We start from the raw sequence: 17,722 nt of genomic DNA, 5'->3' as shown, positions 1-17,722 counted from the left end.
CTTCTTGCACAGCCTGCAGAACCACAAGCCAAATAAACCTCTTTTCTTCACCCGGCCTCAGGTATTCTTTTACAGCAACATAAATGAACTAAGGCAGAAGTATAGTACTGGAGAACCTGAAAATAAAAATCAGACAAGGTTGCCAACCTTTGAGCAGGAATCAGTGCCCATTCTCAGTCAATGCAATCAGCCACAGCATAAGTACACCTCCAGCCAAGAGATGTGTATAAGACAGTATGATTCTGAGAAGTAGATTAAAAAAAAAAAAAAGTCTCTTCAGCTACTGGCACTCAACCAGAAAAGAGGTTGGGCTGGGCCAACTGAGGAAGCATAAAAATAAAGATGAACAGAAAATCTTCCTTTTCTAGTGGCCTCAGCATAATAACTAATAACTGACTTTAAAAATGATTGTGCTGGGTAACAGTTTGGGCCAGTTTGTATGAGGCATGACAGTCACCAGGTTAACTACCTCATCTCAAATTCAAAAAAGGAAGAATAGGTTAACTTGCTGCCAAATAAACATAGTGCACCAAACTCTGTGGTAGACACTACCCTCAGAAAACTGCTTAATATCACTGCATAGAATTGGCTCCACTGAAAAACCGTCTCCACTCTTTCCACCTGGGCTGCCAAATAATAAAACAAATATTAGAAAAGAATCATTCTCCTAAATCTTGGAGAATATTTATGAGAATGAATGGGGTGAACAAATAAAGTAAATGGCAGAAAAAATATGCAAGCCACTTCCTCGTTGCCCCAAGCAAATCTGTTGCTTAAACAGTAACAACAGAATCTAATCAGTTAGCCTCCCAACTGCCAAAATTATACAAGCAACTTGACTATTTAAAATGTCACATTTCTCATCTGATATAAATATTTGCCTTCTGCTCACATTCCTGAAGTGTGATACAAATTAGGCCCAAACTAAAATTCACCTTGACACGAACTATTTAATTTCTTTTTCCTTTAAGTGACCCAGATTGTGCATTATGAAAATTGTAAAGCCCTGGTGGCCTTTTCAGTAATTAGAATAAATCGTTGACATTTTGCACATTATTCTACCTGTGGGAAGGTCTTCACTAGTTAATTCAAATCTTGGTTGAGCCTCAGTTTTCTTTTATACACAAATATAAGAAGGCTTGTTATCTGATTTCTGGAAAAACCATACTAGTAAGATTTTTTTTTAATCAATATTTTAAAATAAATCTGTTAATTGAAAAATGTAACTTGAAAAAATATTTAAAGAAAACTGTGAAAAAACTGGAGAAGGTAAAAAAAGCTAATTTAAAAGATTGACATAACAAAAATCAGATCTGTTGGCTATGTTGGTTTATGTCAACATACAGACTTCTCATACTAGCAAGAGGTGAAAAATTTAAAACATCACAAAAGTGCCCAAAACATGTACTTTTGTGCCCTCTTATGACATTTATTTTATATTGGATATGTATTCCATGCAGACTAGAACCATTTGTCTCCACGTGTTATCCTCAAACTAATATTAGAATCCCATGGGGAGTTGGTTAAAATGCAGATCACCAGATGCCACCAAAGATCTTCTGGATTAGATTCTCTATTGTGAACGAGACCCAGAAATCTGCATTTTTAATAAGGTTCCCTCTCCCAAATCACCCAAAACCAAAATGGTGTGTTTCCTCTACAAATGTAGCTTCCTGCCACATCCTTAGCTCTCCCTTCTAATCCAATTGGAGTGCCTATGCTGCTCTTATTAAGGAAATTCAGAGCCATTCAGGGAATTAAAGTTAGAGAACCCCTCCCTGGAGGATGTGATCCCGCTGGATCTCTAATCTCACTTAAACCAAGTAAGTAACTGAAGAATCTGCAACATCTACTGGTTAATAGCATGCTTGAGAAGCAATCCCTTCATAGAGTAGTGTGATGTTTGAAAGCAGAATAATAATGTTCATTGCTTCTAATTACCAAAGTCTCTCAAATTCAAGCAACTAAAGAAGCTAGAGTAGAGGTTTATACAACCAATGTACGAATAGTCACCACCCCCAAACCAACTTTACCCAGTCACTTTAACATCTGTCTGATTATAAATAAGCCATTCTTCCCCAACAATAATGACTATAATTCATGTTTATAACTACCTAAAAACAGTAAACAACAGTTAAACATCAACAATCAAATTTCTATGGAAACTGCCCCTTCCCTAAAATTAGGCATTGACTTTGATATATTCTTGCAAATTAAATCAGGAATGAGTGTTTAAAAAAAAAAAAAAAACTTCTGATTTTGAACATATTTCAAATGTCCTTTGAGAAACAAAGAATATCTATGCCTGTCCAGAAATGTTAACCAGAAAGGAAGATGTTTTCTTCTATATAAACATCAACAGACTAGCATGAAGCCTTTTTCAATTCAGCCAATGTGGAAAAATGCCTCAGAAGAAACATTTACAATATATCTTTAGTATAAGGGTTTAATTTACATATTTGACAAATATTTTTAAAAGCAAAAAAAAAATGGATTTTCTTTTCCTTTCTTTAGAATAGCTCACTGAAGCCTGGGTAGATTTTTCAGCCTAGGTTTTCCATGTTATTCTACATGTGGCAAGGTCTTGACATTAGTACACTCAACTCCACTGAAACTTGGTTCAGCCTCAGTAACCTTTAATATAAGGCAAGACTGCCTTAATTTTTGTGATCAACTCTGACATTGTCATGATTTTTATGATTAATAGATATTTTATGTGTCTCTCAAAAATAATCTCAATTTACAAGACTGTACTTCTAGGAAATAAAGAGTTGACTTGTAATGGCTACACTTGAGACAATTACCTAAGAATCAATCCTGTGATAAATTATTAAGGGGGAGGGCACACTTTTCTTTCTTTTAAGACTAAAGGTTTCACAATCTTCAAAAGGCTTTGACTTTTTAGCTGAAATTTTTGTTATTGAAAAAAATAGACAGGGGATTTCCAAGATGGCACGGTAGGAACAACTCAGGATTGCAGCTCTCAGTGAAGGCGCAGAGGGTGAGTCCTAGCTGCATTTCCAGACGGATCTTTGTTGCCCACAGAACGGGGAAATTCCCAGGAGTAGGAGAGACATGGGACGCCAGCGCAGCACTCTCAGCTTGCACCACCATTTCAGCTGGCGCCGCAGCGCAGCAGCACCCCACACAAAACGCGCTGGTCTGGGTGCCCTGTTAAACCAACAATCTGAGATTTGGGAGGGCAGATTAGCATATCCATCTGATTAAACGGGACTTGGACAGAGAGCCAGACCAGGAGATTCCTGGGAAGTGACATTTGAGCCAGTGCAGTGGGTCGCTGCACGGGAAATCGCACACATCCCGGTGCCCTTTCAGCAGGCAACTAAAACACCTGGGAGAGAGTCAACCATTCAACTTAAAAAAAAAGAGAGAGAGAAAGGGCTCTGAGGCAGGGAGCCAGGTGATCAGGCTCGGCAGGTCCCACCCCCACAGGAACAAACAAAACGGCGATTCAAAACGCTCAGGGTTGAGAGTTTGACCGCGGGCACAGCTGAATCCAGGATGATGCAGCTCGGTGGGGGAGGGGTGTGCACCACTACCGAGGCATTCCTCACCTACTGAGGAATTGCTGACACAGCCTGCCATTGCCAAGGCAACCCACCATAACAGAGAGACTCCGCCAACAGGGAGGAGCCTATGACAGCAGGGTGGAGCCCAAGGGCAACAGGCCGGAGTCCACAGCAACAGGGCGAAGCCCACAACAGTGGGGCGGAGCACACAGCAGGAGGGCAGAGCCCACAGCAGCAGGACACAGCCCATGGCAACAGGGCGGACCCCACGGTAGAAAGGCGGAGCCTCAGCAGACAAATAGGGACTAGACTGCCTCCTAGCTGGGCAGGACAGTGCAACAAATACTCATAAAGAAAGCTCTAACTCCCCAAACAGAGCATCTGAGGAAAAAAAAGGGGATTTATAAGTTCTGCTGCAGCAGACATAAACGCACCTGCCTAACAGCCCTGAATGAACAATGGAGCTCACAGCTCAGTACTTGAGCTCCTATAAAGTACAGTCCATCTCCTCAAGCAGCCCCCTGACCCCTGTATATCCAAAGAGTCACCTCAAAAAGGACTGATCAGACTGACATTTGGCAGGCATCATTCTGGGACAAAGATAGCAGAAGAAAAATCTGGTAGCATCCCTCACTGTTCCACAGCTGCTACAGGTGTACCCGAGACAAGCAGGGCTAGGAGTGGACCTCAACAGTTGTACAGCAGAAGGGCTAGACTGTTAGAAGGAAAACTAAGCAACAGAAATACTTCATCATCAACAACCTGGGCGTCCACTCAGAGACCCAATCAAAAAGTCAGCAATTCCTCAGACGACAGGTTGATAAATCCACAAAGATGGGAAGAAATGAGTGCAAAAAGGAGAAAAACACCGGAAACCAAAACACCTCACCTCCTACAAAAGACCAAAACTCCTTACCAACAAGGGAACAAAGCTGGAAGGAGAATAAGTGTGACGAAATGGCAGAATCAGACTTCAGAAGGTGGATAATGAGAAACTTCCGTGAGCTAAAAGAACATGTTCTAAATCAATGCAAAGAAACTAAAAACCTTGAAAAAAGATTCGAGGAAATGATAACAAGAATGAACAACGTAGAGAGGAATATGAATGAATTGAAGGAGCTGAAAAACACAACACGAGAACTTCGCGAAGCATGCACAAGTTTCAACAGCCGAATTGACCAAGCAGAAGAAAGGATATCAGAAGTCGAAGATCAACTCAATGAAATAAAACAAGAAACCAAGGTTAGAGAAAAAAGCGCAAAAAGAAACGAACAAAGTCTCCAAGAAATGTGGGACTATGTGAAGAGACCTAACCTACGTTTGATAGGTGTACCAGAATGTGATGAAGAGAATGAATCCAAGCTGGAAAATACTCTTCAGGATATTGTTCAGGAAAATTTCCCCAACCTAGCAAGGCAGGCCAATATTCAAGTACAGGAAATACAGAGAACACCACAAAGATATTCCACAAAAGAGCAACCCCAAGGCACATAATCCCCAGATTCAACAGGGTTGAAATGATGGAGAAAATACTAAGGGAAGCCAGAGAGAAAGGTCGGGTCACCCACAAAGGGAAGCCCATCAGACTCACAGCAGATCTCTTGGCAGAAACTCTACAAGCCAGAAGAGAGTGGGGGCCAATATTCAACATCCTTAAAGAAAAGAACTTTCAACCCAGAATTTCATATCCAGCCAAACTGAGCTTCATAAGTGAAGGAAAAATAAAATCCTTTGCAAACAAGCAAGTACTCAGAGATTTTGTCACCACCAGGCCTGCTTTACAAGAGCTCCTGAAAGAGGTACTACACATAGAAAGGAACAACCAGTACCAGCCATTCTAAAAACATACCAAATGCTAAAGAGCATCAACAAAATGAAGATCTTCATCAACTAATGGGCAAAACAGCCAGCTAGCATCAAAATGGCAGTATCAAATTCACATACAACAATATTAACCCTAAATGTAAATGGGCTGAATGCACCAATCAAAAGACACAGACGGGCAAATTGGATAAAAAAACAAAACCCATCGGTGTGCTGTATCCAGGAAACCCACAGTGCAATCAAGCTAAAACTCAGAATTCAGAAACTAACTCAGAACCACACAGCTTCATGGAAACTGAACAACTGGCTCTTGAATGTTGACTGGATAAACAATGAAATGAAGGCAGAAATAAAGAAGTTCTTCGAAACCAACGAAAACTAAGACACAACATACCAGAATCTCTGGGACACATTTAAAGTAATCTCCAGAGGTAAACATATAGCAATAAGTGCCCACATGAGAAGAGCAGAGAGATTCAAAATTGACACCCTATCGTCAAAATTGAAAGAGCTAGAGAAGCAAGATCAAAAAAACTCAAAACCTAGCAGAAGACAAGAAATAATGAAGATCAGAGCAGAACTGAAGGAAATAGAGACACGAAAAACCCTTCAAAAAATCAATACATCCAAGAGCTGGTTTTTTGAAAAGATCAACAAAATAGACAGACCACTAGCCAGACTGATAAAAAAGAAAAGAGAGAACAACCAAATAGATGCAATAAAAAACGATAAAGGGGAAATCACCACAGATTCCACAGAAATTCAAACCATCATCAGAGAATACTACAAACAACTCTATGCACATCAACTAGTAAACCTGGAAGAAATGGATAAATTTCTGGACACTTGTGTCCTCCCAAGCCTAAACCAGGAGGAAGCCAAAACTATGAATAGACCAATAACAAGGTCTGAGTTGAGGCAGCAATTAAGAGCCTACAACGCAAAAAAAGCCCAGGTCCAGATGGGTTCACAGCCGAATTCTACCAGACACACAAAGAAGAGCTGGTACCATTCCTTCTGAAACTATTCAAAATAATCCAAAAAGATAGGAATCCTTCCCAAATCATTTTATAAGACCAATATCATCCTGATACCAAAACCCGGCAGAGACTCAACAAGAAAAGAAAACTTCAGGCCAATATCCATGATAAACATAGATGCAAAAATCTCCAATAAAATACTGGCAAATCGATTGCAACAGCACATCAAAAAACTTAACCATCATGATCAAGTAGGATGCATCCCGGGGATGCAAGGCTGGTTCAACATACGCAAGTCTATAAACTTAATTCACCACATAAACAGAACCAAAGACAAAAACCACATGATTATCTCAATTGATGAAGAGAAGGCATTTAACAAAATTGAACAGCCATTTATGCTAAAAACCCTCAATAAACTCAGTATCGATGGAACGTATCTCAAAGTAATAAAAGCTATTTACGACAAACCAACAGCCAATATCATACTGAATGGGTAAAAACTGGAAGCATTCCCTTTGAAATCCGGCACTAGACAAGGATGCCCTCTCTCACCACTCCTATTCAATATAGTACTGGAAGTTCTAGCCAGAGCAATCAGGCAAGAAAAAGAAATAAAGGGTATTCAAATAGGAAAGGTGGAAGCCAAATTGTCTCTATTTGCAATGACGTGATAGTATACCTAGAAGACCCCATTGCCTCAGCCCAAAAACTCCTGAAACTGATAAGCAACTTCAGCAAAGTCTCAGGATATAAAATCAATGTGCAAAAATCACAAGCATTCCTATACAGCAATAACAGACTTAAAGAGAGCCAAATCAAGAACAAACTGCCATTCACAATTGCTACAAAAAGAATAAAATACCAAGGAATACAACTTACAAGGAATGTAAGGGACCTCTTCAAGGAAAACTACAAACCACTGCTCAACGAAATAAGAGAGGACACAAACAGATGGAGAAACATTCCATGTTCATGGTTAGAAAGAATCAATATTGTGAAAATGGCTATACTGCCCAAAGTAATTTACAGAATCAATGCTATCCCCATCAAGCTACCATAGACTTTCTTCACAGAACTGGAAAAAAAACCACCATGAACTTCACATGGAACCAAAGGAGAGCCCGCATAGCCAACTCAATTCTAAGCAAAAAGAACACAGCAGGAGGCATCACACTACTGGACTTCAAACTATACTACAAGGCCACAGTAATCAAAACAGCATGGTACTGGTACCAAAACAGAGATGTAGACCAATGGAACAGAACAGAGGCATCGGAGGCAACACAACACATCTACAACCATACCATCTTTGATAAACCCGACAAAAACAAGCAATGGGGAAAGGATTCCCTGTTTAATAAATGGTGTTGGGAAAACTGGCTAGCCATCTGCAGACACCAGAAACTGGACCCCTTCCTGACACCTTACACTAAAATTAACTCCAGATGGATTCAAGACTTAAACATAAGACCTGGCACCATAAAAACCCTAGAAGAAAATCTAGGCAAAACCATTCAGGACATAGGAGTAGGCTAGGACTTCATGACCAAAACACCAAAAGCATTGGCAACAAAAGCCAAAATAGACAAATGGGACCTAATCAAATTCCACAGCTTCTGCATGGCAAAAGAAACAGTCACTAGAGTGAATCGGCAACCAACAGAATGGGAAAAAATTTTTGCAGTTTACCCATCTGACAAAGGGTTAATATCCAGAATTTACAAAGAACTCAAACAGATTTACAGGAAAAAAACAAACAAGCCCATCCAAAAATGGGCAAAGGATATGAACAGACACTTTACAAAAGAAGACATACATGAGGCCAACAAACATATGAAAAAATGCTCATCATCACTGGTCATTAGAGAGATGCAAATTAGGCCAGGCGCAGTGGCTCAAGCCTGTACTCCCAGCACTTTGGGAGGCCGAGGCAGGTGTATCACGAGGTCAAGAGATCGAGACCATCCTGGTCAACATGGTGAAACCCCGTCTCTACTAAAAATACAAAAAATTAGCCTAGCATGGTGGCACGCGCCTGTAGTCCCAGCTACTCGGGAGGTGAGGCAGGAGAATTGGCTGAACCCAGGAGGCGGAGGTTGCGGTGAGCCGAGATCGCACCATTGCACTCCAGCCTGGGTAACAAGAGCAAAACTCCGTCTCAAAAAAAAAAAAAAAAAAAAAAGAGAGAGAGATGTAAATCAAAACCACACTGAGATACCATCTCATACCAGTTAGAATGGCGATCATTAAAAAATCTGGAGACAACAGATGCTGGAGAGGATGTGGTGAAATAGGAACACTTTTACACTGTTGGTGGGAGTATAAATTAGTTCAACCATTGTGGAAGACAGTGTGGCGATTCCTCAAGGCCTTAGAAATAGAAATTCCATTTGACCCAGCAATCCCATTACTGGGTATATATCCAAAGGACTATAAATCATTCTACTATAAGGACACATGCACACGAATGTTCATTGCAGCACTGTTTACAATAGCAAAGACCTGGAACCAACCCAAATGCCCATCGATGATAAACTGGACTGGGAAAATGTGGCACATATACACCATGGAATATTACGCAGCAATCAAAAATGATGAGTTCGTGTCCTTTGTAGGGACATGGATGAATCTGGAGAACATCATTCTCAGCAAACTGACACATGAACAGAAAATGAAATACCATATATTCTGACTCATAGGCAGGTGAGGAAAAATGAGAACACATGGACATGGGGAAGGCGGTACTACACACTGGGGTCTATTGGCGGGAATAGGGGAGGGACAGTGGTGGGGGGAGATGGGGAGGGATAGCCTGGGGAGAAATGCCAAATGTGGATGAAGGGGAGGAAGGCAGCAAAACACACTGCCGTGTGTGTACCTATGCAACTATCTTGCATGTTCAGCACATGTACCTCAAAACCTAAAATGCAATAAAAAAAAAAGAAAAAAATAGCTCACAACTTTAGTTTTTCCTATCTCAGGAGAGGTGTAGGTAAGAAATGCCAAAAAAGGAAAGCTACCTAAAGCCTTATTTGTAGTTTCTAGAAAGATCTTTGACAAACCTGACAAAAACAAGCAATGGGGAAAGATTCCCTGTTTAACAAATGGGATTGGGAAAACTGGCTAGCCACGTGTAGAAAGCAGAAACTGGAACCCTTCCTGACACCTTTACTAAAATTAACTAGAGATAGATTAAAGACGTAAACAGAAGATCTAACACCATTAAAAAAACCCTAGAGGAAAACCTAGGCAAAACCATTCAGGACATAGGCATAGGCAAGAGCTTCGTGACTAAGATACTAAAAGCATTGCCAACAAAAGTCAAAATAGACAAATGGGATCTAATTAAACTCCAGAGCTTCTGCACAGCAAAAGAAACAATCATTAGAGTGAACCAGCAACCAACAGAATGGGAAAAAATTTTTGCAATCTACCCATCTAACAAAGGGCTAAATCCAGAATCTACAAAGAACTAAAACAGAATTACAAGAAAAAAACAAACAACCCCATTCAAAAGGATATGAACAGACAGACACTTTTCAAGAGAAGATATATATGAGGCCAACAAACATATGAAAAAATGCTCATCATCACTGGTCATTAGAGAAATGCAAATCAAAACTACATTGAGATACCATCTCATGTCAGTTAGAATGGCAATCATTAAAAAATCTGGAGACAACAGATGCTGGAGAGGATGTGGAGAAATAGGAACACTTTTACATTGTTGGTGGGAGTTTAAATTAGTTTAACCATTGTGGAAGACAGTGTGGTGATTCCTCAAGAACCTAGAAATAGAAATTCCATTTGACCCAGCAATCCCATTACTGGGTATATATCCAAAGGATTATAAATCATTCTATTATAAACACATATGCACACTTATGTTCATTGCAGCACTGTTTACAATAGCAAAGACTTGGAACCAACCCAAATGCCCATCGATAATAGACTGGACAGGGAAAATGTGGCACGTGTACACCACGGAATACTATGCAGCCATAGAAAACGATGAGTTCGTGTCCTTTGTAGGGACATGGATGAATCTGGAAACATCATTCTCAGAGAACTGACACAAGAACAGAAAATCAAACACCACATGTTCTCACTCATAGGCAGGTGTTGAACAATGAGAACACATGGACACAGGGAGGGGAGCATCACACACTGAGGTCTGTTGTGGGGACTAGGGGAGGGACAGTGGGGGCTAGGGAGTTGGGGAGGGATAACATGGGGAGTAATGCCAGATATAGGTGATAGGGATGGAAGCAGCAAAGCACACTGCCACGTGTGTACCTATGCAACAATCCTAAATCACGTACTGTACCCCAGAACCTAAAGTGAAATTTTATATATATATATATAAAATAAACAATTATTAAGCAAAAAGAAAAGAAATAGAAAGCATACCCTGGCTCATTTGGGGTTTAATCTCTTCATCCATGTCCAAGACTTCTAAATCTAGGAAATTGTCTACCTAGAAAAAAAAGAATTAACATCATTTTTAAGCAGAACAGATCTAAAAAAAATGCAATGAATCCACTTCCATAACACCTAACTGAGCAGCTGAATCCACTTTTCTCATTAACTCTTGAGTCCCAGCTTTTGTGTTCACTGTGCTTTCCCAAGAGACATATGAAAGAAGTAGTAAATTTGAAAGCTGGCCTGGATTTTGTAGGCACCACAGTCAGACCTCTCCACTGTAAGGGAAAAAAGCAGTCTAAGAGTTTTTTAAAGGGGACTTTGTTCCAGATTCTAACCCAGAATATCTACCACCACCATGAAACAGCTGAAAACAGTGTTTCTAGGTTTGTTTTCATTTTATTGCTTTTGCCTCTCAAGCGAATGGTAGTGGTGGCTCTGGCTACCGTCAGAACAGTGTGCTTTCTTATAGCACTCTGAAGAGCCAGAGAGAAGAAACTAAAGAAAGCAGGAGAAAAAGGTTCATTCAAAACAAAATTACAAGAGAGGTGAGCAGGGCAAAAAATCAAGTGTTCTCTCTTTCGAGCAAATAAAACTGAAAATCACTTCAAAGGTAAAAAGCAGAGCAAATGACCTTTACAGACACAATAGCAGCATCTCAATGAAAAACTTTCCACATGGAATACTGCTTTCCACTGCAAGCTGACAATGAGACATTTTAGATTAACAAAATGGTAACATTTAGACATGAACTAATTCATCTCAAGTGAATATCAAAGAGCGTAAATAAGAAAATGATCTCACCACTGGCACGAATGAGACCTAGTAAAGGAAAAAGGTTGCAATGCCTTTTATGCTCATGACCTAAACATGTGCATAACAAAATACCATTAAATTACAAATTTGCATTTCACTGGAATTCAAAAGACAGGCTGGATCTTTTGTTCCCCCAGCTCTACTTGTGAGACCATAGCTATTATATAGGAATTTTAAATGGTACTTCCATTGCTTTTAAGTACATACCTGCAGTTATTATCTGGCATCCAAGTGAAGGCAAAAATTTATCTTCCATATAATGGTTTCACTACTAAAATTTGAAATTCTCTCATATTATACTGTTATTTACTTAGTGGTGTATGCTAAGGGGGACTGGAGTCACGTTTCTCTATCAAAGCATCCCTTTCATTTATTAAGCTCTAAGGAAAAAAGATCTAGAACCCAGCTGACCAAGAACAGTTTAGGATATTCAAACACCAATTAATAATAATAATAATAATAATAACTTCTAAGGACCAAATCTGTTGAACTCTCCAACTTTGTATAAGGAAGAGTAAATGAGTCCTATGTTTTTAGTTTATTTGTTATGTTTTTACTTTTTGCCAAGAAAACTGAATCATGCCTTACCTTCACCTTTTCTGCCCAATTCAGATCACCTTGAAAAGAACTGCCAACTTTTTGGCCTTCATCCATCACTATCTGAAAAAATACTTTTTGACCTTCACCCATCACATATTGACGGAAAAATGAAACAACTGAAAACAAAGAAGCTGATCTTGTAGCCCTTCAGATGACATAACTCCCCTTCCAAAGCTGGGCGCAGTGGCTCACGCCTGTAATCCTAACACTTTGGGAGGCTGAGGTGGGTGGATCACCTGAGGTCAGGAGTTCAAGACATAACTCCCCTTCCAGTTTTTGTTAATTAGCTAAACATAACAGACCGACTTCAGTAAGCCATAGCGGAGGTCAGGGAATAGGTTTCAGGAGCTCTGATTCTACTTCTGTCCTGTAGACTCATCCACGGTATAACCTATAATAGACTACTTAACCTCAGTCTTCTCCCGAGTCAAATAGGAATACTCCCTACTCCTATCCCATCCCAATAAACATCTGATGAACAAATCAGAGGATTATAACACAACGTTTTCAAGTTATTAGAAAACAGTGTCATTCAACCATTCTTTGTTTCTCACACGCTGGTTAAAGACTCTCTATATAATATAATCCCAATGGTCAATCATTGCCAGTAAAGAGTGAATCCTCTAGGGAAAAAAAAATCATATTCCACAATTATCTCTCTGGAAGCAAGTTCTGGAAATAAAGAATTACAGGCATCTGCTGTATTTAAACATATTTCTAACACAGAGATTTTTGTTCCCTTGTAAAAAAAAACAAAAACAAAAACAAAACCACAATATAAAATTCTGTTCACAATATTGCAAGGAAAACATGATGAGGCAAAAATTAGAAACTCAAATAGCTTAAAAAAATAGAACAGCTTCCACTATAATTCCTTGATAATTAAAAACCATAGCTGAAGAGAAGGTGAAGAGTTTATAAAGTCTTCAAGATTAAAAAAAGAGTATCTAACATTTATTGACCAAATCTTAGAAAAAAACAAGGTTTCCAATTCCACATTGAGTTTGAAAGAGATAAATCAAGGACAGGTGAAAGAAGTCTCATTTTACACAGAAAATTATAGAAAGGAACTTTTGTCCCAAATAGAATAAGACAAGCAAAAAGAAGTAATTTCAATAATTTATAGATGGCAGAGCCTTAAGAACTTTTTAAAATTGTAGATAACCAGTTATCATCATAAACAATAGCTGTCAAAATCATGAACTATGTGCAATGATGACTTTCAATAATGTGCCCCAATGGCACTCCTTCTAGAATTAGGAGTTACAGATCTAATAACTGTCTAGTGTTTATTAGGGTCTCTTTTGTTTAATTCATGAAGAATTCTTTTCTCCTCAAATTGTTTCCATAAATGTACTATGTTGTATTACCTGTTCTTCCAAACACTGTGATGACGTACGAAGAAAGATGGTTTTATTTCTAAGATGGTGGTCATTTGCTTCATTTTTATGAGTAACTTTTGCTGAGATAAACATGTTTTCTGAAGAATCAGTTTCAAACACTCCCCTTTTGGACACATGATCCTCTGAAATAAGAAGTTATGTACTATTAGAAAACATCCGCAACACCCAGTCTGGTTTATTTTGTGTATATTGAGAAAGTTCCTTCCAACAAAAAAGAATACTTTTCAAAAAACTCTACAAACTGAACGTTTGAGGCATTAAGCACTCTTGGTATCTCAAGCACATTGAGATACCATCTCACGCCAGTTAGAATGGTGATCATTAAAACATCTGGAGACAATAGATGCTGGAGAGGATGTGGAGAAATAGGAACACTTTTACACTGTTAGTGGGAGTGTAAATTAGTTTAACCATTGTGGAAGACAGTGTGGCGATTCCTTAAGGATCTAGAAATAAAGATACCGTTTGACCCAGCAATCCCATTACTGGGTATATACCCAAAGGATTATAATTCATTCTATTATAAAGACACAGGCACACATATGTTCATTAAGGCACTGTTTACAATGCCCATCAAAGATAGACTGGACAAAGAAAATGTGGCACAAATACACTGTGGAATACTATGCAGCCATAAAAAGGATGAGTTCATGTCCTTTGCAGGGACATGGATGAATCTGAAAACCATCATTCTCAGTAAACTGACACAAGAACAGAAAACCAAACACTGCATGTTCTTACTCATAAGTGGGTGTTAAACAATGGGAACACATGGACACAGGAAGGGGAACATCACACACTGGTGTCTCTTGGGGGTTGGGGGACTAGGGGAGGGATAACAGGCGGTGAGGAGATTGGGGAGGGATAACATTAGGAGAAATATCTAATGTAGGTGATGGGGGAATGGAAGCAGCAAACCACCATGGCATGTGTATACCTATGTAACAATCCTGCAAGATCTGCACATGTGCCCCAGAACTTAAAGTAAAATAAAATAATAATAATGATAAAAGGTCAAATCCATAAATAACACCAGCTCTGGCCAGCTCTCTACTACTGCCTACAGCACCAGCACCAGTGACTTCTAACCAGCTACTAGAGGAGAGGTGGCCCCTGCCTTTTGCCTCAATAAATCCTTGGAAATTCTAGTGTGAAGCACCTAACCGGCTGTTGTGGGGGGTGCTGAGCAAAGTGTGGGGAATATTGCTAAGAATATGCCAGAGTAACCAGCCCTATACAAGGTGAGATGAGGAAGAAATGGTCTGAGGACTTAAGTCTCCCTGACTTCTTCCTCTTTTACAGTCGCAGCGATATCCTGAATCAGTCCTAGGGCAATAAGCAGTGGTAGCAGAGTAGAGCAAGATAGGCATGGAGACACTTGAAACAAGAGTTAACTGAGGGATGAAAGGGTTCCTCAAGCTTCATCAATGCTAAAAGGAAAGCAGACTTCCTGTGGCTACTGCCATGCCAGTGCTCTATTCTAATAAAAAGTGAAACAGTTTCAGTTTTCTCTGCTTATCTTTAAAAGAAGTATAACCTAAACCTAGTAATTACTAAGAAAATACTATGTACCCAGCACAACACTATTGTAATAATCTATTGACTTAAATACTTGAAAAGCACAGCAGGTCTGAAAATAAAAGATGTACAAGGACAAGCTCTATTTGCTCTCACAGTCACTCAGTGTACTCTACTATTTCCGATAAAAACTCCCAGGTTACGTGACAGGTAACCAGATGAAACTCCTTTGAAGTAAAGAGCAGAATATAATGAAGTCCTAGCTTCTGATGCTGATGTGGAACTATTGTTGGGATATCAGATCTAACAAAAAATTCTCATCTACTCTTTTAAAATTTCTCCTTTCATAAACACAAAGTTTTTCTTTTTAAAAGTCGGGATGATGCAGAAAAGAACCTGTTCACTCTCTGACGAAAGCTACAGTTTAAGGTTCCTTTCTAAACTTCAAAGTTGGTTTCATAAGAATATATGCTATATCCCTCCAAAGACCAAGAAGTGCTCTTTCTAAAGGCTTTTATTGTTGTTTTTAAAACCCAGCAAATAATAAATATCTTGGCACAATGAAATGGGAAAAAAGTTCTTTTTCAACACGATAATGTCAAAATGGCAGATGCTGACACAGCCCAGAATCTGGAGTGGCCAAAAGCCTGATTAGAGACCCAGATGCTGCTTCCCATAGTAATCCTGGTGCAATCCAAATGTGCCACCCAAGTGCTCGTGTCATCTTCTTCTGTTTCTGTTTTTCATCAGAGTCCTCTTCCACCCTTTCATCTTATCCCTAATGTCTCTTGCTTTGAAATAAGTGTCAGACATAATACGGTTTAGAAATCTAACAGCAATATTTCAGAGAACATGTAGGTTATTGAGACCTGAAAAAGCATTTCTTTGGGCATTTCTAAGTCAAAACTTCAATACAGATGAGACAAAAAGTTTTTTCTAAAGGTTTTTCGAGGTTTCATTATTCTGAAGCAATGGAATTTCAATTTCCTTTTGATACCAAACAGACAAGCTTCCAAAAGATCTCCCGTACAAGGCCCCCACTACAGCTATAGGGTCTAATTTCAGACCAAAGAAAAAGGTTACACACCTTGAAAAGGTTGAAACTTTTGATGCCTTGATCAATTAAACACTAACCACATATTGATTATACATCTTCCAGATAAAAGTGATTATTTTTTAAGAACTCAATTTTGAAAGAAACATTTTTAAAAATTCAAATTAATCTGTACCAAAGCCAAACTAGTGCCCATGCAATGAGAAGCATTATCACACTTGCAGGAGAATTTTCACAGATTAGCACAACCAACATTAGAATTCACAACCAAATCTGCCAGCAACCTCGGAGTGTCTGTTCTTCTACACCCTGGTCAATAGCAATATAAATCAAGAGCATGTTCTCAGTTGAGAAGAGATATTGAATATATTGCTACTAGGAAAGAAAAATTCATGGGGGGATAATTCCGTGCAACACTAGGCAATTGCAAAAAGCCTTCTGCAAAGAGAATAGGGGATAAGCAATCATGCTTATAACAAGGTTGGGTACTCTGAAAGTCAGGGCGTGATTTTTGCATTATACTCCTTGCCTAGAGCAATGTTTCTCTGGACGATAATGTTTGCTCTTGATTTGTCCAGCCAAACTACTTCACTCCACTGCTTCTTGATCACATGCTCCTTGGTATCTGGCCTCCCCTGGAGCGATAGTCGTTAGAACTAAATAAGCAATTTAAAAACCAATCAATCATAAATCAGAATAAATCCAAAGAAGCTAAATTCAGCAAGCAAATGCTTTGTCTAAATTCCCTTTGCAGTGCTCTGAATTCCAACTGTTTTATGTTCCTCATTTGAAAGGGCACGGGGAGGAGAGGATTACCTCAGTCTGGCCAGTCAGGAATAACTGTGCTTTCCCCGAGGCAGGATGATAATTGACTCATTATTCACAGTCATAGCCATCAACCTGCCAAGGCACAAATGCACAATGCTGGCCTGGAAAAATGTGTGTGAAAAGCCCCAGATGAGGGATACAACAGCAGTAAGTTGAAATTTTTGAAATGTCCAGTGTTAGGCACTTACAGAGAGAAAAATATAAAGAGATTGTAATGTTTCTGAAAGCTTATTTTCAGACAGAAAAAAATTCTGTGTGATGGTTGAGTTATGGAGCTCATTCAATCCAAAAGTTATATTCTGGCCATCAACTATGTGCAAGGTGACAAAGATGGGTAAGACCCAGTCCTTGTTGTCCTTACAGAGTTTACAAACTAGGGAGTTAAACCATATATGCAAACCACCAAAAGAGAAGGCACCAGTGGCAGATGATATAAGGGAGATACAAAAACAAAGAATGGTAAAATCATAATTGATTTTGGAGAATCACAAAGGCTTCACATAGGACTAGGGCATTGGAGCTGGGCTTTGAAAGACAGCTACAATTTCAACAGGTGAGCATTGTGAAGTGGTCATTTTACAAAGAGAAAAATTCCAGGCACAAAGCCCTCAAAGTGAAAATGAACAAGGCCTAAGGAAGAATCACTGATTATTCCAGGAAGATTTGGGGACACATGGAAGGGGTATATTTAGAGGGCCTGACAAAAACTCTGTACTTGACCTACATCTTGAAGAGTCAAAATTC

General features: G+C 39.2%; 1 protein-coding gene across 16 annotated transcripts in view; it reads right to left on the bottom strand.

Moving 5' to 3' along the window:
* Window positions 1-17,722, bottom strand: part of IFTAP (intraflagellar transport associated protein) — a 253,244-nt gene that overhangs the window by 202,082 nt on the left and 33,440 nt on the right. For 14 of the 16 annotated variants that reach the window (XR_004730616.3, XR_004730617.3, XM_078340854.1 and 11 more), the window contains 2 exons: window positions 13,546-13,700; window positions 10,748-10,814 (listed from right to left, as the gene is read on the bottom strand). The exons of the other annotated variants lie outside the window; for them this stretch is intronic. Coding sequence is in view for 12 of the 14 variants with exons in the window: in XM_078340854.1 (XP_078196980.1) it covers window positions 10,748-10,814; window positions 13,546-13,700 (222 nt within the window). In the remaining 2 variants the exon portion in view is untranslated. The remainder of the gene's footprint in view (window positions 1-10,747; window positions 10,815-13,545; window positions 13,701-17,722) is intronic. 16 annotated transcript variants of the gene reach the window in all.

This window comes from Callithrix jacchus, chromosome 10 (genome assembly GCF_049354715.1).
Source record: "Callithrix jacchus isolate 240 chromosome 10, calJac240_pri, whole genome shotgun sequence".
In the NCBI taxonomy this organism is placed as follows: Eukaryota; Metazoa; Chordata; class Mammalia; order Primates; family Cebidae; genus Callithrix; species Callithrix jacchus.
Note: the sequence above shows the minus strand (reverse complement) of the source record. Positions and strands in the feature narration are given on the sequence as shown.